Source organism: Cupressus sempervirens, chromosome 9 (assembly GCF_028749045.1).
Source record: "Cupressus sempervirens isolate cs-2001-9-10 chromosome 9, ASM2874904v1, whole genome shotgun sequence".
NCBI classification, from domain to species: Eukaryota; Viridiplantae; Streptophyta; class Pinopsida; order Cupressales; family Cupressaceae; genus Cupressus; species Cupressus sempervirens.
The window spans coordinates 257,374,836-257,397,810 of NC_143126.1; the positions used below are offsets into that span (position 1 = coordinate 257,374,836).

The 22,975-nt window shown below is 36.8% G+C and overlaps 1 protein-coding gene across 3 annotated transcripts in view; it reads left to right on the forward strand.

Moving 5' to 3' along the window:
- Positions 1–20,415, forward strand: part of LOC149538421 (serine/threonine-protein kinase D6PK-like) — a 36,769-nt gene extending 16,354 nt beyond the window's left edge. For all 3 annotated transcript variants that reach the window (XM_089799746.1, XM_089799745.1, XM_089799747.1), the window contains one exon: positions 18,930–20,415. In XM_089799746.1, coding sequence (XP_089655872.1) covers positions 18,930–19,800 — 871 coding nt within the window. In that variant the 3' untranslated portion in view covers positions 19,801–20,415. The remainder of the gene's footprint in view (positions 1–18,929) is intronic.
- Positions 20,416–22,975: the final 2,560 nt, after the last annotated feature.

Below are 22,975 nucleotides of genomic sequence, written 5' to 3' on the forward strand. Positions count from 1 at the left end.
TGTTTTTAAATGTACCTAGACATAGCAGTTGTGGAGGATCTCCAAAACACAATGCCACCAATAAGCCTCTGCAATTGTCATGGAACTCTTAATAAAGGACACATTGACAAAAGCCAATAAAGTTGTTACCTTATTTTGAAGATATGAACTTGGCAGACCAAAATTTTGGCTTGGTATGCAAAAGAAACAAAAAAATAGGTTATAATTACAAAAAATAAATAAATAAATTCATTTAAAGAATATAAAAGTCTAATTTGACTATCAATTTGTCAGAATTCAAACATTCCAGATTTTATATGATAAATTTCAAATTTCTGGTCTCAAACGTATAACAACATCATAAATCAACCAAATACAATTTACACCTTCCCCCAACTCTTGGTGCAACTTAAATTTTCATGCCTTAAACTAGAAGGTAAGTCAGTATTGAGGGTTGTACTTGCAAGTGAGGGTTGTGCTCCTGGAACCTCGCACGTTTTTGTTTTTGTTTTGATGAAGGAGATTCTAAGTCTCAATAACCTCATCCTCATTGTCAACAATATGGGAGTTTAGCTAGTTATGAAAAGGGGTTGCCCTTTTGCGAGTATGACCAAGGGGAGCTGAACTAGATGTATTTAGATTCATTGCAGCCATTATGGCTTGTTTTTTTTTTTCATATTCTTCTTTATTCAAGTCATATTTCGCAAGAAGCATTTTCATGTGTTTAATAATCTGTGGAGTTGTATTGGGGCAGCCACCCGCACCTTGTCCGGGTATTCTAGCAAGGTGGTACCTTAATCCATGCAGTGCACTTGTCATCATTTTGTTATCTCTTTTTTCTCATAGATGTTACTATTAGCATGAATGCTGTTGATATTCCTATGGGGGACTATGTTAGCATTGTTGGAGACATGATTGAGTGCTTATGTATTGCATTTATGACAATGTTTGTCATTGATGTCAACATGTACACTATTTTGTGAAGATTATCGGAGTTGCAGAGGGAGATGTGTTTGGCGCATTCAGAGTAATATGAGTTGGGTTCTGCACACTTAAGGAGATATTTAGATATGTCTAGATGCTATAGTTAATTGTGCATAAAGAGATGGGAAGATCTGATAGAATTAGGTGATGTATCCTGGAGGTATCTTTCAAAGAGAGTTTCTGTAAAGTGGGTACTGGTAAAACAATTGTATCTTTTAGCAGAGATGAAATTGTGCTTAGCGAGCGTAGAGGATGGTCAGAGACATGTTCAGGATGCTATGCTCAAGATAGCGAAATCTGATATGTAGTTGAGCTGACTTATGAAGTTGTTTAGCGCGTTGATTCTTGTGAGCTGACTATTGATAAAATCATTATGGGAAGTGTTAATTTTAATGTAACGTGTAATTGTAATATCTTAATGATGTCCTATTTTGTTCATTGTAAATTAGAAAGCCTCAAGGTCGACTCAATACTTGTTTTAGGACTTGGTATAAAGGAAAGGTCATTTCCTTGTGGTAAATCATCAGTAAGAATATTTTATTGTTTATGCGAACTTGAATGCAAGTTTGGCTAAGGTCAGAGAAGAGATTGATGCTGAGGATGTACTGTGAGCTTCAAAGGAATTGTATTGGCAAAAGTTGTTTAATTTGTTAAGAACTTGGATAGATTATCGTGAAGATTGTTTGGTGAAAGACAGTTTGAGGCTATTTGAATAGTGGGTTCAGTTGTCCTTTCAACTCTTAACAGGGTTGGCATAGCTCCTAACAAGGTTGGAATCTTCTAACAAGAACTCAAAGTCTCCTAACAGGTACTTATATGTACTGATTGTGTTTCATTGGCTCCTAACAGAGTCAATCCTTTCACAGGGAACTTTTATATTAGTACATCATCTTGTGGGAATCATTCCCACCAGGGTTTTCCCTCTGATCAAGGGTTTCCCTAGTTAACATATCTGGTGTTATTGTGCATGATTACTTTCTATGGTTGTTGCATCTATTGTTTACATGTTTCAAAATTAATAAAGATATTCGAGAGTTGTTTGAATTTGAAATGCAGCTTTACTAGCCAACTAGACAAAGAACCTGTGCTAGATTGCAGTCCTGCATTATTCTACCAGGAATTTTGAGAACTAATTTATAAGGATATTCTGGACGTTATGGAGGAATTTTGAAAGAATTAAAAAAATTGCCAAAAGAGCTTCACCAACTCTATTTTGATCCCCAAAATAACAAAGAATGATTAATTAAAGACTATAGACCAATTATTTTGTGCAATATAGTTTACAAGATTTAATCGATATTTATTGTATCAAGGTTTAAACCAGGCCTATCTTAAGCTGATTGCTAACCCACAAGCTAGTTCTATATAGGGAGGACGCAAATGATATCATTTCGCTATAAGTCCAAGAAATCATTCACTTGCCGCATTTAAAGAAAAGGAAAGAGATGATGATAAGAGTGGAAATCTCCAAGGCTTTTTATAAATGTAATTGGTATCTCATAAAAGACAACCTCAATTCGTTTGACTTCAATGAACAGCTCAGAAGGTTTATTATAAATTACATTACCAATCTTGCTGTGGCCATTCCTACTAATGGAACTTCAAGTACATCTTTTGCCCCATCGAGAGAACCATGAGAAGGTTCTTTGACGTGATATTTCTTCACAATTATGAGTGAAGCTCTTTCTACCCATCAGGAGGGTTATGATAAAAATATTCTTTGAGGTCATATCTCTTTATGATCATAAGTGGATGTCTATGCTAAATGATGGATGAACCCAAGTCAAATGATAGCATACACAACATAGTCACTATATCCAAACAGGCTTGGTTTAAATCCAGCTGGATCTTTCAGGCTTGGTTTAAATCCAGCTGGATCTTTTTTTTATGGATTAGTGGGATTTGCTTTTTTTGGTCTTGATGTTTTAGTTACTAAAGAAATTTTACCAATTCTTTAAATAAATTTTAGATCACCATTTTTTGTTGACCTTGTTGGGACTCAAAATTGAAGCCCTGATTTTGAGTACCATTGAAAAAATCAAGCCCTATAAATGCTTTTTGATGCATATGTACCTGGCTGTCCGTTCGAGGCCTAAGAGGTGTTTTATGTTTCTAACACCTTGCATTCAGTACGTCTATGTGTTCAATGAAGATAAATTGTCATTCTGAGTCATTCTGTGAAGTTTTGTTTTGAGCAATGACCAAATCTGCATTTTTGCCGAAGTGTCAAACAACGAGAGGAGGTTGTGTTTGCAATTGAATATCTCGCACCTAGTAACGTTTCATAGCTTGCCACTTTGGGAGTGTTTAGTGTACATACTAGAGAACCTATGTTTCAGATTTTGAGTCGTTTCGAATCCGTTTGACTAGGTTTTGAATCTCTTAAAGTTGGTCATTTATTGTTGTCATGCTGATGTAAATTGTTCAGAATTCTGTTAGGCCTTGTTTGACTTGTTATAAATTTGACCCAGTTGACCAAAATGAGAAAATTCCTGTTGTGTTGCATTTTAGAGGTCAAAAACTTGCTATGTTTCAATTTTGAGCTTATGACGAATCCGTTTGATCAGTTTTCAAATGCGATTCCAAATGCAATTTGTAAAGTTTTACTAGTGTCAATTGCAGATTGGTCGGTACCTTTGTTTGTGGTGTCATATCTCAAAATTTGTGATAGGTGAGATCGAATGGATTGTACCATCGTGTTCTCCTCTGAAAATACTTTAAGTGTGCCAATTTTCAAATCTTGAGGAACCCATCTGCATAATTTCCTAGGTCCATTCCATTTGCAAAAAACGCTTTTTTGCCAGTGTTTCTAGTCTGCAAATTTGAGTAGCCCACTTTGACTGTTCACCATTTTCACATCGTTATTCGTCATGAGCCCTAATCATAGATTTATATTGTCCTCATGACAATGAATCCATCCCCCAATCAAATGTGTTTTATGGTTTTCTAACATGTTTTTTTGCAGGCAGTTCTGAAAGGGCAACTTTGACAATCAATATCTTTTGATTGAGAATTCGTCATGGGACGAGATTTGACATAGTGCAGGAATGCGGAACAAAGAATCAACATATTTGATTTCAGAGCCCGGTCAAGTGTTTTTGTTAGTTTTTAAAGCTAGTCAAAGGACCTCCTGGCATAAAGTTGACAGTTCGCGGGTAAGATGTGACATGAGTTTTAAAGGGATAGTTCAGTGATCGAGTGGTTTTAGTCATTGTCAGATATTCATCAGAGCATTTCAAGAAGTCAGTTGTTTGAAATGCAAAATTTTTTTAGTCGGACCCAGACTTCGTCAGATTGATAAAGTGTCGTGGAGATTGGCGACATTACAAATTGTAATAGTGGTAACTAAAAAAGGGAGCCATACATGGATTGCATATTTACAAGCTTCAATGTGTTATCACTGTATGTATCCATTATTAAATTGAAATATCTCAAAAGGGAAGAGAGGGCCAGAGCTAAGAAGTACAAATTAAAGCAGAGCCAGCGGTGATTGTTAAACAATGGATTGTATTAAATCTCGTCTCACCATCTTTTTCCCAATAACTTTGTATTGCACCTTCCAAAGAGACAACAGACATCAAAATCTAGAAATGTTGCTTTATCAAGGCCAAAGAATGGTCAACCAAAGCAAGTGGTTGTTAAGAATTCAATGGAAATGAAGAAACCAGCTTTATCAAAGTCAATCTCTCATCCAACATAATTTAAAAGCATGGGATCATCTTCTAGACATATGCCTACCAAGGTGGATCCACAAAAAAAACGTGGTTGATTCAAATAAGCAATTAATGAAGGTTGTATCTAGAGGTCAATTGGCTAACAAAAATCGTTCCATACATCACAGTGCAACCAATGCAAAAATGGATGCTAGAGGATGCAGTAATTAGAAAAGACCACCTTCAAACTTTGGTTCAAAAGATGTTAAGGCTGACCATCAACAACCTTTAGTAAAAGCTAAGCAACATCAGTCTTCGATAGAACAACCTACAACTATGCAGAAAATACTTCCTTCAAAGGCTTCGACTCAAAGGACTCAAATTGAACAAAGTCATTTTCCCACATTCATTACTTTCCTTTTAAACTCTTTCAAGTCGCCTTGATATCTCAACGGATCTTTGCACCCATTTCTGAATTTAATCGTGGCATTTCATGGAGGAGTGCCGTTTTTCAATGATCTTGACCACTTTCACATGCTGGTTACATTAATATAAATTTGACCACATCAGTAGTAGGGGAGGTAGCTTGCAGAGTATAGAGGGAGCCACGACATGCAAGGAAGAAGGGATACCCATGCAAAGGAGGAAACAGGGGAGATATATTGGCAAATAGGATGTCCCAATGCAAGGATGACAAAACAATCTCTTGTAATAATGCCAAGAGAAAGTAAAAGCAGAGCAGGAATCTTCAAAACATACAAAGGAATAGAGGGAGCACAATGAGAATGGGTGAAAGAGAAAGAAATCAAACACAGAAAGCTCTCATGAGAAGAAGGGAATGTCTTGTGATGAGGATATTGTCGAAGGACACCAGGAAAGGGACGTCCCAAAGATTCCTTATGATTGTGCAGAAGAGGGGAGTTAAATGTGCTAGGTCTTGGCAAACATAAGGGACCTGGAGAGCATACGGTGAGGAGTGACTTGCTGCCCGACAAGAGGAATCTGAAATTATCTTGCTATGTGATGTCTTGCTAGACCAAATCAGCTCTCCTATAACAGCAAAGTGGCAGATTTAATTGAAAACGTGGCAGGGGAAAGATGGCATATATTAGCAAAGCCGCAGTCAAAAGAGGAGATCCACGTGAAAGATCTGGCAAGTCCATGGCATTGAAAGGAATCCGACCCCAGCACCATAGGAAGATATAAAGGAATGGAGGAAGGTTGTAGCATGTCAAGGGGACACCCACGTTCAACAAGGTCCATGTACATGAGAAGAGCACCTTGATTTTGAAGGAATTACAGGCGGCTTTTGAAAGCTCAATTCATGTTTCTCTGACCGCTAATGGTTAGAATCTGCACTTGGGCGTCGGCCTTTTTGGACCTTCGCTGCTATAAGATTAGTTAAGGGTTACATTAATTAATTAGAAATGGAGGATATGGCGTCCATGCAAGCCAACAAAAATCTGCTGCGTAGAATATCAACTTACCAACTCACCCTTATATGTGAACTTGGTTTGAAGCTGCAGGAAGTCATTTTAAATAAATAAGGAAAATGTGAAAGTCGAGAGGCCTGTGTTTTCTTGAAGGAACAATCCATATTCTTTATCCCACAGTTGCTGAGACTGAAGCATTTTAGTTTTTTAAATACACCTGCACATGATATGTTTGTTGTCTTTAAGACAATGCCTTTTCAAAGGCAAAGCAAATGCAAGTGGGGCCTAGACAGGTGGCAGGTTGGTTGGGGTTATTTTGGATGGATACGCAAATCTAGGTGCCCATGTGGACAGTCATGAGGTGAGCTCCAACAAATAACAAGGTGCCATGTGGCACAAATTTCGAGGAGGCTGTGAAGTGGCGATTGGATTTCGGAGGCACAAGATGGCGACACGTGGTGGGATCTGATAGTGGTTGCTATGTCGCCAAAGGAGAATTGCAGGGAGGTTAACCATGCGGACATGGCGACCGGTGATGTCAGAAGAACACGTGGACTGTCGACCAACCAGTAGTTGACATGTGGCAATGAGTTGGCGCTAGTTGGCAGGGAGGTGGACGAGTCATAAATTGGCACGTGGCGGAGGCTTTAGACGTGGCACACTTCTCGAGGTGCCAATGTGGCGAAAAATGGTACGTGTTGCAAGGTTGTTATGTCGCGATGACGTGGCAGAATGTTGACTAGGATAGCGACATAGCGACTGATGATGTGGCGAAGCAAGCGGCCAATGAGATGATGCCATGTGGTGCCCAGGTGGCAAGGGTCAGATGACGAAGCAGCAGTCAACCAATTAGGGCATGACATGTGTTAAAACTGGTCAACAAGGTTTGATCCAGATGGAATCTATGAGGGGAATTTCAAACAGGTTTAATTTTTTATTTTATTTTAATAATAGTATCCTCATAAAAGGCACGTGCAGGTCAGACTTTTAAATAAATTTGATTTTATATCCTATAGTGCAGACTTTAGGAAAGATTAGATATTTGCAATAATCCTTTTCGAAAGCCTACAAGGAGCCTGTTTTTCGTTTTAAGATCCTGAGAGTTCCTGGTAAGTCCATATAGGCATATTATATATAGCCAGAACCAGGAGAAGACAAACTTTCCGATTCTAGAGTTTGTTTTTGCATAGGTGGTCATTGGTTCAAGTTATAGGCAGAAATGTGAAATTTGGGCATTCTCAGTGAAATTGGTGAAAATAGAAAATATAGTTACAGGCCTGGTAAAAACATGGTAAAAGGTCTGTTGGGTTAATTTTGAGAATATTATGCCATTCTGGTATAATTTGCCTCCAATTGTTAGTTATGAGGAATATTTGTTTTCCAACTATGATGAATTACAGGATTGAAGTTGGAGTCATGATTGAAGAATTAGATCTTTTTGGAATAAAAGACGAAATGGAAAATATCTCTTGGTTAGGATGGAATTCTTTCATCCTTTATATATTTTTTCTCTCTTTCAGAAGAAGGGTTGGAAAAAGTAATGAGTTGGAAATTGGAAAGGAAATTTTGGAATTGATGAAGTTTGAATGGAAAGTATCTGGGATGTGTTGGTTCCAGACTATGAAGCTATGCTTTGGCTATGATACCCCCTTCCCATCCCATCAATCTCTCATTCCCACCATTTTCTCTCTTGTATGACAGCATATGTATATTGTACAGTCTGGTTTATTTGGTATTTTGTGAGTCAATTTCATGCATTTTCATGTATTATTTCAAGGAAATCAATACAAAGAACAACAGGTGTTGAGTTTCATTTTAAATCTTGTCTCCTTTCTCATTGATGTGTAATGTTTTATGATCTTTGAACAAAGAGCCTAGATCATAGTTGCAGTCCCTTAAGGCTGTATGTTGTTTCATTGTTGCTTATAATTCAAGGAGTTATGTAAATGCTTCAGAGAAATCAACAGGGTTGCAGGTTTATTGATGAGGATATCAGGTAAGAATGAGATTTAGATTGAACATTGATATCCAATTTACAAGGTAAATGGATAGATTTGGAGTCTAGGCATAGGATATGTGTCTTAGATATCCAAAATGCATGAGAGATTTGTGAATTGCCCAATGCATGAGGCACTAATCAGCTACCGGATCATTAGTTCGTTGTCCATACTTGGTTTTCATCCACTCTCTCCACCCACATAAAATCAAATCAAATTCAACTCATCTTTATATTTTATGTTTGAAGAGCTAGAACAAGATGCCTTCACTCAATTTGTGGATTTCATAGAGTTGCAATTTTGCTACTGCACATCTTTGTTATTGCATAAGTGTAGGAGATTAAGGGTTTTATCTGCTTTGTTTAGATCCAAGTGTATGTTTTAGCAGTAGTACCATATAAGTGAATTTGAGGTACACCCGCCTAGGTTTTGCAGAGTTTGAAGTAGAAGAAGGATCTAGCCTTATAGTTGGCTTGGTGTCTGAAAGGATATGTCAAAGATGGGAATTAGCTGCCCCTAGATGTATCTTGTTCTCATCGGGGTAATTTGAAATCTAGCATTTCAAAACACCAACAGACCTTCTAAAGTAATAATTTTTCTTTTGGATCCTGGTTGTGTGATACACAATCTCCTAGCTATTGAAGGAGTTTATAAGCATCCAGATTTCCATTTTGCTGATGGTACACCTTTTTTTCCAACTCTCATCCTCCTTAGGGAAATCAGGAAATCACATTATTTGTTGGAAATCTACCAACAAACATCTGTACAATAACTATAAGTCAACAAAAGAAAATTCAACGTCTTCATCTCCTTCAAAAGAGAGATACATGATGTGATTTTAAAAACACAATTATCGTTTGAAATTCTTTGGATTTAGTTTGCATGCTAAATTGAAACAAGGATAATGAATTTATGGCAAGTTGTTAATAGTCAGTAGGGATCCAAATTGGTGCATTGAATGCATAAGTGGACCATGTTTGCTAAGAGAGCTCAACTTCTATGAACTATGACAAATAGGGAGTCCTGACATACATGCTAACTCTTTTCTGCAAAATGAGGATAGGTGGATAGTGGATGCTATATATATAAATATAATATCCTGGACTACAGTGGGTCACAACTACCACTGAAAGAGTACATAGTATCAGAAGTCTCTGTCATTTAAGTCTAGCATTAGCATTTGGAGCAGCGTGGAGAATGTCGTATACTTAATCTCAATAGAGAACTGTTTACATGCAAAATCCATTGGAAAGAATATGGGATGTCCTCTTGGGTGGATAGTTTGACCACAAAGGACAGTTGCCTTTCTGCCATAGACTTGGCCTTAGCTCTATGAAGTATCTTAGCTATATGACTAGCCTCTCTGTTAATATGAGCTCTTAGATCAGATCATCCCTTTCCTTGGTAATAGTTATGAGTTTGGTCTCATAACAGTGTTTATTCTCTCAACCCTAAATCTATAGTGGTGGGGGGCTACCTCATCACTACTCCAATTTGTCACTAAAGTACTATTTGTAGAAATGCTAGGTCCCATATCATTATGTGTTTCTCTAGATGCTCAGAACTGAACTCTCTTAAATTAACTTGGCAAGCAGAAAATGAAAAAAGCCTACTCTTTTGGGAGGATAACTGGAATGGATATATGCCACTTTGGCAAACAACTCCACAGGACTTGCAACATGAGTTCCAAAACAAAGGATTTGAATATCTCAGATTGTATAAATTTTTTTTAAAGAAAAGGAGGTTGAACGCTTAGCTTTCATTGGTAAGTTAACTAAGACCCAAATTTATCAGCAGTTAACACAATGCTTAGGGATGGCTCAACATTAGTCAGAGGGATTGCACTGTGGCAAGTGCCTGCCATGCAAGGATCTAGGAAAACCACATTCAGTTGAAAAACTGGATAAATCATAAATGTAGATTTATCGCCTGCATGCCTAAAGATCAGAATCTTTCAACTACTTGAACTGAATGGTAGAATTTTGACTAATGGCCACCTTTAAAAATGAGGTTGGCTAGTGGCTCATATTTGCATCAATTGCAACAGAGATAGAAAGGCAATGCATCTTCTCTTTTTATGCTTCAAGCTTGTCTAGTCTACTTAGAAAACTATTGCTCCTATATTTGGCCAAAGAGCATCAACTCCGTACTGTCTTATCAAGTACAGAAATCAATGGTCCATTATATAAATTGAAATTAAGATCACAGAAATCCTGATGATGGATCATGGAGTGTGATTTGAAACATTGAGGAAGGAAAAAAACAAAAAAAACCAAATACAATCAAATCCAGAAGAGATATCAAAATTTAGATTATGGGTTGTGGAACTGGAAATCTTATATCATTAAGAAATTAAGACCACAATTGTTTTACAAGAAATGGCCCTAGGTTCCATCCTACGAAATATAAGGAAAGGAAAAAACAAGCAAATAGTCAATATCACTTTGCAAGTTTGGGGATCTGGTTAATTCATCACAAGAGCAACTGGTGTTTGATTTTTCAAGTTCGGAGATCTGCAAAATGAATGAGGATTAACCAATAGGATTTGGCATTCTTCTACAGGTGGGTGTTTGCTTGATTATGCATTTAACACGAGTGGATACCTTATAGATATTTCAAATTGACATTGATGGAGCATCCAGAAGCAACCATGGCCAAGCCAGAGTAGGAGATGTTATGAGAAATGAGAACGGTGTTCCTTCTGTTTGTCAAAAAAAATGGATATGAATTGAATAATATACTTTTCTGAATTGCTGGCAATACAGGTGGGAATTCAGTAGCAATCAAGGAACAGATGAGAAAACTCCAGGCATGCCAATAAGGTATTTAAGATGAATACCACATTCTCTCAGAAAATTAAATTGTGTTGAAAAATATAAAATATAAAATATATTTTGTGAGAATATGCCTAAGAGAGCTTTTAAAATCATACATATAAAAAGAGATTTCAATGCAGTGGCAAACCATCTTGTCCATGAAGTCATCAAAGATTGAGACACAAATAATAATTTGTAGAGGTAAGGATGCTCTACCATCAAAGTGTAGTCATCTAATTGAATGAGACATGCCCAATGTAGGATTTCAGAATCAAAGTATGTGGCCCGAAAGAAATGGCAGCTACTTAAATCAGTGCTCAAGAGTTGGAGGGCAGAGTAATACAGATGGAAGATTATACAGCTTTCATTTAGAGCAAAAATGCAATGAATGTGTCTCACATGTCCAAGTCAGCTCAGTAGAGATAATCCTGTTGATTTGCCAGAATGCACCCATGCCATGTTTCCTTTGAATATCCGTATATTGGCACTTAGGCAATGGTTTAGTACTAACAGTTCTGCTGATCCATGCTTACCTTTGTATATTGTGGCAAAAAACATTGAACTCAAAATCTCTTCCCTAGCACAAAGTGTCCATGTTCCATTCACACCCATTCTGAACTGTGTCCACTGATGCCTAAGGGATGACTCAGCACTTGAACTTTTGATAAACCATGGTTGCCTTTGTATTTTGTCTTAGTAATTCCTGAACTTGTGATCTCTTCTTAACACAAGGCATTCACATCCATCCCATCCATCCTGCACTTTTGTCTTTGCATTCCGACTTTACCTCTTTGGTAATAATGGTCCATCAGTGCTTAATTAAACATATGGTGACCAAGCGAAGAAATAAGACCATAATTCTACTGTACTTTTTGTTTTGAATGTCAGTTGTAATCTGATGACGATTATGCTTTTGGATTTGATTGCGTATGTTTTTTTATCATCAACGTTTCGGATTACACTCTGTGATCCATCATTAGGTTGAGAGAAGGATGATCACACTCTGTGTCAGTTGTAATCTGCTTTTTCTTTCCAAAGTCAGTGTGTTTCTTAACAAAAATCAATGATAAGGGTACGCTGCTTATATTGTTTGTATCAAATACTTCTATTTTGTTTTCCAATCCAAATTCAAAACTGCAATTTTACCAATCTTTGTTATTGTTTGCATGTTATATGGTTTTGAAGCATGCTAGATAGTAGAGATCATATTCTTTTGATTGAATTGATATGAGATAATATCAAATCTGCCCAAGAATAATGCCAGGTCCTTTACCCCTTCACCAATATTTATACTTAAATACCACATATCCCACTCCATCTTACTTCCTTCTTGTTCACTTATTTCTAAGCATTAGTGATGTGTTCAAGCACATATACCTGCTCTAAGCTACACTTTTTCATGAAAACCGAGTAAACAATTGAAGAACCTTTCCCTATATGGGTTTTTATACTCTGATTAGCTAGCAACAAAAGGAATGGAGCTTATTTATGATACCAAACCCCTGCAACAACTTTAGTCTTTGATCTTTCATCATTTAGTCTGACAAAAGGAAGATTTATTTTCATCAGATCTCATCTGCTATCCGAATACCATTTGTACTCTGATCACTAGCAACAAAAAGAATGAAGCTTATTAAATTATTAATATACCAAACACCTGCAATAACTTTGATTTTTCATCATTTACTCAGACAACAGAAAAAGTAGTTTTCATTAGATCTCATCTGCTAACCCAATTGCCATCATGCACAATATGTAATCATTCTTAAGGCTGTTTGATATCTTTTCAGGAGGATGGGGGTGACCTGTTCTGGGAGGCTGCTTGGGACCGGCTGTCATCCTTAAACACTCAGCTTTGTTTGCTTGAGGGCAATCAAATTTGGAAAGGGAGGATTTGTCATGTCCCCCCTTTTCAATCTGCAGCTATTTAGTGAATGGAATGTCAGTGGATGATTACTAATTAGATAAGCTATTTGTTACTTTTAGTTTCTAGATGGAAATTTATGTTGCAGTTAAAGAATTAGGTGGCTTAAGTGTTCCGTCCTCCAGTGGATCATAGTTGAATATTCGTCTTCCTTTTAAGAAACAACTGCCTTTAGTGCCTAGTAGTTAACTCCATTGGTTGCAGGGGAGACTGACCAGTTAATTGCCACCAATTTAAGATTAATCGCCTATAATTGCAGAGTTAGTTTCTTACAGTTGAGGAAATTAACAATTAATTGCCGCTGTTTCAGGTAGTACTCAATTTCTAGCTTCCTTCTGTTGTATTGTTCTTCTCATGGAAACCTTCTGTATATAGTCATCTTTCAAGTCAGTTTCTTGATCCTGATGTTTTGAAGCAATCAGTGAGTTGTTATTTCTCTTAATCATGAAGATTGTTTTGCTGTTTCAAGTTCATGTCCTTAATGAAATGTGAGGTGAGAGCGGTCCAAGGCGCGGAAATGATGCATCAAGGCTTATTATTGTTTTGTGTAGTATCTTAAGATTCTCCTAAATTAACTTGCTGCATATGGAGCCATTTGAAAGAATAGATCATAGAAGTAGCTTGTTGATGTTTTAGTATGCAGTTTGTTGGAATGCATTTGTGCACTTGCAATATTTGATTAATTTTTAAGTTGCCAAATCGGGACTGGGAAAAAATACTGGTATGGCATAAATTTCCATAGCAGGTACGTTCATAGTAGCTCAACATTATATATATATATATATATACAACTTAAACATAGAGTGAAGTTTATAATGTCATAAATGTATACATAAGTTAAACAAAATCATTACAAATTTCAAATTTTGAAACATACCATTCTAATTTAAATTCGGGTTTCTGTAACAAAAAGGTCATGCTTGAATCTCATGATAGATAAGTTCAGAGTTCACTAATCAGCAGTCTAGGTCTTGAAAATGTCTAAAAGATCAAACTAGAATCACTAATTATTTCGAAATTTAAAAACACAAACACCAGATGTGTACCCACAAGAGATTTGTTTCAGAATCAGATTCTGGTATGTTTAATAACCGGAAACGCCCAGAAAAGTCCCACGATTCAGCAACTTAGATTAATTTGTTATTGTTGCAAACTGTTGTTGGTTTATAGTCAAAATCTTTCTACTTTGGTGCTCAGGCGTGTGTATGCAAATTGTGAACAACGTGAACTTACGTGTGTGGCACAAGATTGTGACATTGCTATATTGATACCAAATCGATTTTTGTCTTTAAGAGGGATTTCATAATTTTATATAAGTGGTCTTTCACTTGGATGGTTATAGATGTCATAGATTTATAGCCATGACAATTCCTATAGAATTAAGCACAAATCTCAAAGTGTTTGCTTAATGCTTGGGCTTGACTTGATACTCAAATGAGTGGCGGTGTTTGATGTGGAATTTTACTTAGATGGTACAAATGAGAGTTTTCTTTAGTTGTAAGGCCCAAATGCTTGATTGCATCTTGTGCTATGTTCTTTTAAGTCTCATTGCCAATGATGACATGGAAGGGCTAAGAGGTGCTCTTGTTCCTTAAAGATGTTGGTGGTAGAGGTATTGGCACATGGAGAAGTACAGTATGGAGTAATATCTTCCCCTTTTGTGATATTTAGAATTGATGTGGGTCCTTGTGGAGTGTTGGCGGCACTACTTGTCTCATTGCTTCTTGCTTTTTGTTTGAATACTGATCGTAGAGGTGTCAAATCCTTTGGTTTTTTATTTGTATCCATCCTTGGTACTATGTATGTTTCTTTTCCATAGGAGGATCTTGTTCCATCTTTGATGAGGAATTCCATCTTATCATGGATTTAAGAGCAAAGCCTAATGAAGACGCATGAAGTAGTCAATTTGTTTGTGTACTCTTGCATTAATGCAATTGCTGGAACTGGATGTACTTATCCTTGAAGTGCTTGAGAGGATAGTGTTCCTCATGTACAATGCTTATGAACTTCCCTCATTTGTTCATAGATTCAAATCTGTGCTCGCATTGGGTGCTATAGACATATAGGTACATGGATAAGTACTATATGGAGTGATGACTTCTACTTTCGTGGCATATAAAATTGATGTGGGTTCTTGTGTGGGGTTAGTGGCACTGCTTGTCTCATTACTTCTCGCATGTTTGAGTACTGATCTTAGGTGTCAAATCCTTTCATCTTGTTTTTTAATATCTATCCTTCATGGGACAATGTATCTTGCTTTTGCATAGGAGAGTTTTGTTTACTAGGTTTAAATTGAGCATTATATGTAATAATGATGGCAAGGAAGTGAGTTGCCTCATCTTGGTTTTTTCTTTGGTCTTTGAAGTATAGTGAGTCTCTTGTTCCATCTATATTGAGGAATTCCATTACACTACACTTCCTTCTATGATGAGGAATTCCATCTCAGTATGCCTTTTTATATAATGAGGAGTTCCATCTCACTATGCTTCCTCTCGTCATCTCGTCATGGATTTAAGGGTAAAGTCCATTGATGTTTTTCAACACCTTATTTGGTTCCATATCTATCTTTACACACAAAATAGTCCACTTGCTTGTGTCTTTTGCATTAATGTAGTTGTTAGAATGTGTAATACTTGAAGTGCTTGAGAGGATAGTGTTCCTCATGTACATTGCTTGTAATCTTCTCTCATTTGTTAATAGGCTCAAATTTGTGCTCACATTGGGTGCTGTAGACTTCCCACTGATGAGGAATTGATGTCGGTATCTTCAATACAAAGAGAATGACCTTGGCATCAAGAAGGTAGTTAATAGTGAAATACGCTTTAAGTTGGCATGCCCATTTGTTCAATGCAACAAGGTCAGTTGTGCCTTGAAGCACAAGAGTGTCTTGGTTTACTTTGACCTTGAATTTTCTGTAATACTTAAGATGCATGGTAGCATGTGATCAAATAGACAGGACCCAACTGCTTGATTACAGAACTAGTTGAGAAGTGCAGTGCATAATTCATTGACAGTAGTCTTGATGAATTGTTTGTTGTTTGGGGAGGTATCAAATATTTCTTTTGGGGATCAACCTCTCTGAACAATTTCACTGCACATTTGAGTCAAGAGTTAGAATTGAAAATCTAGCTATAATACTGATGCTTTGGGACTAGAGGTGTGTAAGAAATATAAAATCATAAAATAATAGACTGTATTATTTGCTCTTGACAGAGATGCACAACTCTTTATCATCTAGCTCCATCTTTTTTTATCAATCCAAAGAACAATTCCGTGTCTAGATTAAATCTGTAGATCTCTTGATTTGTCTTTTGGTTAACTTTCTCTGTGGTTATTACTGGTGTATGAATTACATTACAAGTGATAGTAACATCTGAATAGTTACAAAACATCTGAGGTTTAAATCATGGCTTATAATGGGTCACCATCCTACAAGTGTGGCATTTAGTTATGACATAGAGGCTGTGTGGACAAGTAGTTTGACATTACACAAAGGTCCAATGTTGTGTGTTAAAGTTTCCAGAATGTCTATCTGTTGTGTGCCAACTTTTGATGGTCCAAATGAGTTGTCATGGAAGGGGAGTTGCACTGAATGGCAGAAATCAATTGGTGTGAAGTTGTGAGATCAAGGGATCTTTGGCGATGATGTGATGTCCACATGTTGGTACAAGGTGGAATGATGAAAGAGTTGTGCAACATGTCCAATACTGCAAATGGGAACATGCAAGCTCAGCACGACTTGATTTTAAAATGTGTTTTGCAATCGTTGTTTAACTGTGCTTTTATAGAAGTGTAGTACTGGGGATATATTTCACACTGTAGGATAGTTAGGTCAAATGGTGGGTGGAACCGCATTAAGAGTCATTTGAATACAAATTTATATTATTTAATAGAATGCCCATTTGTATTTTTGAACTAAATGAAATGTCAAATCTAAATAAAATGTCAAATCTGACAAAATGGAGTCCAAAACGGTAGAAGTATAGGTAAATACTGGTTTTAAAGGTAACCTTTACAAGGTATTATATGTGATTTTAATATGCTTATGTTTGCATTTAGTACTTCCTATGATGTGTCAGAATCTGGTTCAAGATAATTGAATCAATGAATACCAAGGTTGCAACAGCTTTTTAAGAATTATATTTGAATGTTTTTTGAACAAAAGATCTCTTTGTTTTTCACAACTTTGGGTTACTTTGTTTTCTCTTGCTCTTATAACTAAAGTTGTGCTACAACTTCCATGAATTAATGTGGGGAATTTCGTGAAACTACCATCTGTATGTGCTTTTTTATGAAGATTATTTAAGAGATAATGGTATGCTTACTAGTTGGCATGTTTTCCCCATGCTCCTACCATATATTTGAAAGCCCCATCTACTATAAAATTCAGGGAGTTTGACTGTTTATTTAGAGTGACAAGAATCTTTGGAGGTATTTGGATCTCTTCTTTCAAGAGGAGCATAGTACCTTTTTGGCGATCTTTTAAAGCTGTTGGGCTAATGAACTTCCTTGAGCCCAGTATCACAATGTTCATGAGCACCGACCCTTTGGATGGTGCTGATTCGCCTTCAGACGAGGGGAACGTAGTGAGACAGTTCTTTTGCTTTGTTTCAACTTTCAACATAACTCTCCAAGTGCAACAAGTAGTTTCAAAAGCACACTTTCATTAACAGTTTCTTTTCTGATACTGATTGGCCTTAGATGTTTAGAGAGGTTCTAGGGGCAGTGTCATGGCTCTTCCTATGACTGTTCAGGCAGGCTCCATTGGTCTTGGTCATTCTATGATGGACATCATTGTGTCTCTCATTGGCAGTTTCATGGTGGTTGACAATGTCTTCATAGTTTCTTCTGGTCCATGCTTTGCTGCAGGTGTAACAAAATGGTTTATTGTATTTGAATCTTGATATTCTTCAGCTCCAAGCTTCATTGGCATCCTTAAACTCAATTTGTTAACTGCACTTAGATATTGTGGTTTGTGGAGCTTTCAACTATTTTTCAGTGTTACCTGGGTGCGCGCACACGGGTCAAAAACCCAGCACACCGGGTGCGCGTATGTCCCCGGTGCGGGTACGTCGTGCACTCGAGTATTCCTACTGCGCAAAAAGCGCAACCGCACCGGTCGGAGCACCCACGTGGGACACGGGGACACGGGTGCGCACGGGGTGCGGTTGACATGTTGTCTAAGAAGTCAAAATTTTTTTTTCTTGCAATTGTTCTTTATTGTTTCTTTTAGCAAGGGAACCCTAATTTGGTGTGCATCCCATAAGGTCTATTTTATTTTTGATATTCATATTTGAACAATGAATTTTGAATCTTTCATCTTTGTCATTTGATTAATTGAGAGTCAATGGTTGACTTACATGGTACTATGTGTGGTTTATATTTTTCATTTATTATTATCATTTATCATTATGTTTAAAAGTTTTAGCATTTACTAAGTTCAATGGTCATTGGTGTTGGTAATGGTTATGAAGTTTCAGGTTTCAAGTTTGAACTTATGGTTCATGAATCGCATTTCAATTTTCTATATTCATATATATCTGGTATGTTATATTGAAGTATCATTTCATAATTAGCATTTTCAGTCATATATGTATACTATTCAACACCCCCCTCTGCTATCCCCCCACCGTCCCCAAATTGAGGCCCTTTTTTTCCCCGCACCCGAGACTTGTCCCGACGTCCTGCCAAACCCTTATGCCGGTGTAACACTGCTATTTTTGGTTTATCCTCTCATGCTTTGTTTGTTTGCAGCTTCTTACCACAGTTCTTCTCTACTGCAATTTGTAACCAACTAGACATTCAAGTCCCAGTGATTAACTTCTGTACGATATAAGAATCCTAACATCATATTTAGGCTATATATAGTATGACTATGTTCTAGAGCTTATATATTTAACCTAGTAAAGTTCTAATGTGCCAAGCTCAGAAGTGTCATTTACATTATCCAACACTAGAAAAACATCCTCCCAACTGTTAGGTGCCGCTCTTTGATTGAATAATGATGGGCAGCATAAAAAATATGAGCTAACTGCTAATCACTAAAAAACTTGGCATTTAAAAAGATGGAAATAGTAATGTGTTGGTGAAAGTGTTATGTAGCATCTTAAAATCTTAATAAATGATTCACATTTTTATGGCAGGTTTTATGCAGCAGAGGTTCTTCTAGCTTTGGAGTATCTACATATGCTGGGAGTCGTGTACAGAGACCTCAAACCTGAAAACGTTCTTGTAAGGGAAGATGGACATGTAATGCTTTCAGATTTTGACTTATCTATGAGGTGTGCTGTCAGCCCCACTCTAGTTAAATCATCATCTGTTGATCTTGATCATTTGAAGAGGATTCCAGCATTTTGTGTCCAACCAGCTTGTATTCCACCTCCTTGTGTTGAAGCAGTCTGTGTACAGCCTTCCTGTTTTACACCCCGGTTCTTTTCACAGAGGTCCAAGAAGGTAAGGAAACCCAAAAGTGAAGTATGTAATCAAGTAACTCCTTTGACTGAGCTTGTTGTAGAACCAATCACTGCAAGATCAAATTCGTTTGTTGGCACTCATGAATATTTAGCTCCAGAAATTGTTAAAGGAGAGGGTCACGGGAGTGCTGTTGACTGGTGGACTTTTGGAATATTTTTATATGAACTTCTCTTTGGAAAAACCCCCTTTAAAGGTGAAGGTAATACTGCTACACTTAACAATGTGGTAGGACAGCCTCTCAAGTTTCCAGAAACGCCCACTGTAAGTTATGCAGCGAAGGACTTGGTCAGGGGCTTGCTTGTAAAGGAGCCACAACATCGGCTGGCATTCAAGCGTGGGGCAACAGAAATCAAACAACATCCATTCTTTGAGGGCTTGAACTGGGCACTTATTCGATGTTCCACTCCACCTGAAGTTCCAAAACCTTTTGAGACCAGCTTGCCTGTTAAGACATTGTCTAGCGGTTCAACAAGTCAAAAAAAGTTTACTAACATGGATTCCAGTTCTAGAGGGAATCATTTGGAGTTTGAAGTATTTTAGCTTTGCCTTTAATGCAATGATTACGTGTTTTTTGCACAGAAGTCCAGTGTTATCTCTGCAAGAATGTACAATGCAGGTTGTTTGTGATGGACTATGTAATGATTAAATATTTAGGAAAGAAGAAAGCAGTGCTTTGTGATCAAGGAAAACAAGTGCTGTTGTATTGTGTATCCTATGCTCTGATTAAGAAACGCTTATCATTCTGGGATAGCTGATCAGCTCCTGTCGCGAGCTTTTGACCTTTAAGTAGATTTTAGTCATTTGGACCTTCGTTGAAATTTTAAAATGTATTTTAGCGGTTATTGCTGGCTTGGAATCTGGGTAAATTCCCATCCAATCAAGCTTGATGTTTATGCTCAATGATAGATGCTTTCCTGCTGAAGAAAAAATACTTTTTGGCAGAAATTCTACGTTAGATTTTCAAGGATTTCCCCTTTTTCAAATATTACAAAAGCTGGAGTGTTCATATGTGGGAAATCATAATACTGGCCCCTATTATAAATGGGGAAGGCTATGTTTATATATATCAAGTTTTAACATGTAAAGAACCAGGTGTGATAAAGGTTATCAACTGTGAACCTGATGTAATCTTTTATAAATACTTAATTTTTATCTTGGAAGGTGTGATCATGTGTGCCCACCTGTGTGGCCGTATACCCAATTAAAAAAAATGTTCACACATTATATTAAAGAGTTGTGTTTGTTCTTATTTTTACGATATTCTCTCATGATTTATAATCTCCAGAAGCATGGTACATTTATTATTCTAAATCATGAATACGCTCCGACTATTGGTGTTGGAATTTTATTGTTGTAGTAATAGATCTTAAGGTACCTCGAGAATTGCTGCAAGTCAGATTCTTAGAGGTAAAGTGCTGATGCAGTAGCACGATAATATGAACATGCATTTTTAGTAGAAATATCGGATGCAGAGTGGGCACAGTATCAAAGCGTTATTCTACTGGGACAATCAGGAAATATAAAAAACAAATAACACAGACAAACATGAAGTACAAAATACAGAAGCAAAGCTGAAACAACACATGAAGTATGAAAGGCATAAAAAAAGCTAAAGAACGAAATGGGACAGCTTAAAAGCATGAAAAGCAGTATGTAAAGAATGTCTTAAGTACAATGAATCAATAGAAGCACTGTTGCTTTCTACTTCTATTGTATTTGCCGTAGTAAAAAACTCGTCTCCAGACTATAAGGAGGCCATTCAAAAGAGTTCCATGTGGCAAGGTTGGGATCAAATGTTAATAGAATCACAAGAACCTTCCACAGACTGTCTCACTAGTTAGTGAAGGACCTATTTGACGTACTGGCACCAATGGCAATAATCTATGATGGCAACATAGATGATGGGATTTTGTGGAACAAGAGGAGTTGATAAACAAAAATTTCTAGTGGCGAGCGTTTCGATGATGATGTATATTCTCATTTTTGATATTCTACTTTCGTTGCTTTTATTAGCTTAGGACTCTATCCATTTGTTTAGTATAATTAGATATATTTCAAGTTGTTGAGTCAAAGATAATGGGTGACAAGTAGGCAAGACTTGGGTGACAAACTAAATGTTTGGAAGTCATATTTTTAGTCGACTATCAATTGGAAATTGAACTAGCTGGTGGATATTTGAGTCCACGGTGATGCAGTCCCATGACAGGTCAAATGAACACCTTGTAGTGGGTGTATGGAGTGAGAACAGAAGCAATGGATGAAAAGAAAGAAATGCAAAACAGTAATGCAATTTGTATTTATGTTGCAAGGAATTTACACTCGTCCATTTTTACAAATGGAACCTAGTTAAAGATTCCTCGCTTTAATTTTCATGTTAATTCTCTTCCAAAATTTACCTAGAAGGTATCTTTAAATGGTTGATCATTGCGACACTTGATATGCAACGACAAATTGTATATACAAGAGAAATTCTTTTGCCCCCATGAGCTAAAGAAGTGGCATTTGAAGACAATTATTTCAACTCCAAGAATGTGTAGTGCCTTTTACATTCACATTCTATATGCCATCCTGATAGATGTGATGCTGATGCTCTTGCTTCTTGAGTGATCATGTCGGGACCCATGACTGGTCTACACCCTTGGGATGATTTGACTTATGTTGTTGTATCAACGAAGTGGTTATGCTCCATTGTGATTATAAGACTTATGATGTGTTAATAGTTTCACCACGATATGTGCCAGTGGTTGCCTATATTTGTATGGAATCACAATGCCGTTCTGCGAGTACCCTTGAGATATGAAGAATGGTTGCAGTGTGTGATGCATTTGACTACTGGACCTGATTCTTGTTTTTGCAGTATTGCTGACTTAGATTATGTTGTTAGTAGTACTGTGATCATATTTATATGAGGATGCCTTACAATGTTCTTTTGGTGTACTTTGCATCTGAGATTATGGATGTGGATTTAGGATGATTTTGTGAGAGTTTTTGATGTACTATGTCGTGCCAAATATGTTGTTAGAGTATTTGAGTTATTTACTTCCATAGATATATGCTTAGAATAATCGAGCAATAGTTTATTTATATTTGGGTTTGTATGATGGGTTGTATGTGTGTGTGTGTGTGTGTTCATTTGGACTCATGATTGTTGTGCCCTTATGTTGTGGATATCTATTTTTACATTGAGTAGATTTATGCTCAAATGATTGTAAGTGATTATTTAAATGTTTTAATTTAAATGCCAATATCATATGATTATAGGTTGTGAATAATGTATCGCACCACTGTTATGCATTGTTGCCCATTGGTGCTAGTACGAAGTGGGAACGAAGTTGTAACCATTTGCTTGCGAGATCTACACGGTGTCTCGTTCTCCTTCAAATATATATATATATATAATAAATATCTACATTTGATGTTGGCTTGTTTTCTGAAAAGGTACTAGGTGCATTCATTTTGAGTATAAGATCTACTTGTGTGTGCCTATATTCTCGACAATGGGCACTAGGAGATAGTGACCTTAACCTTTCATGCCATGCCAATATTGTTCTTGTATAGGCAATGTATCCATATTATTGTGTTATTATTATCCCTTTAGTAAATGTTTGTAAATCTAAATTCATAATACATTATGTGATTAGACCAGTGAGCCTGTTTGTGCATTTGGTGTTTTGGAGTTGTCATATAAGTTTTTGAATTAAAAATTTTGATTTAA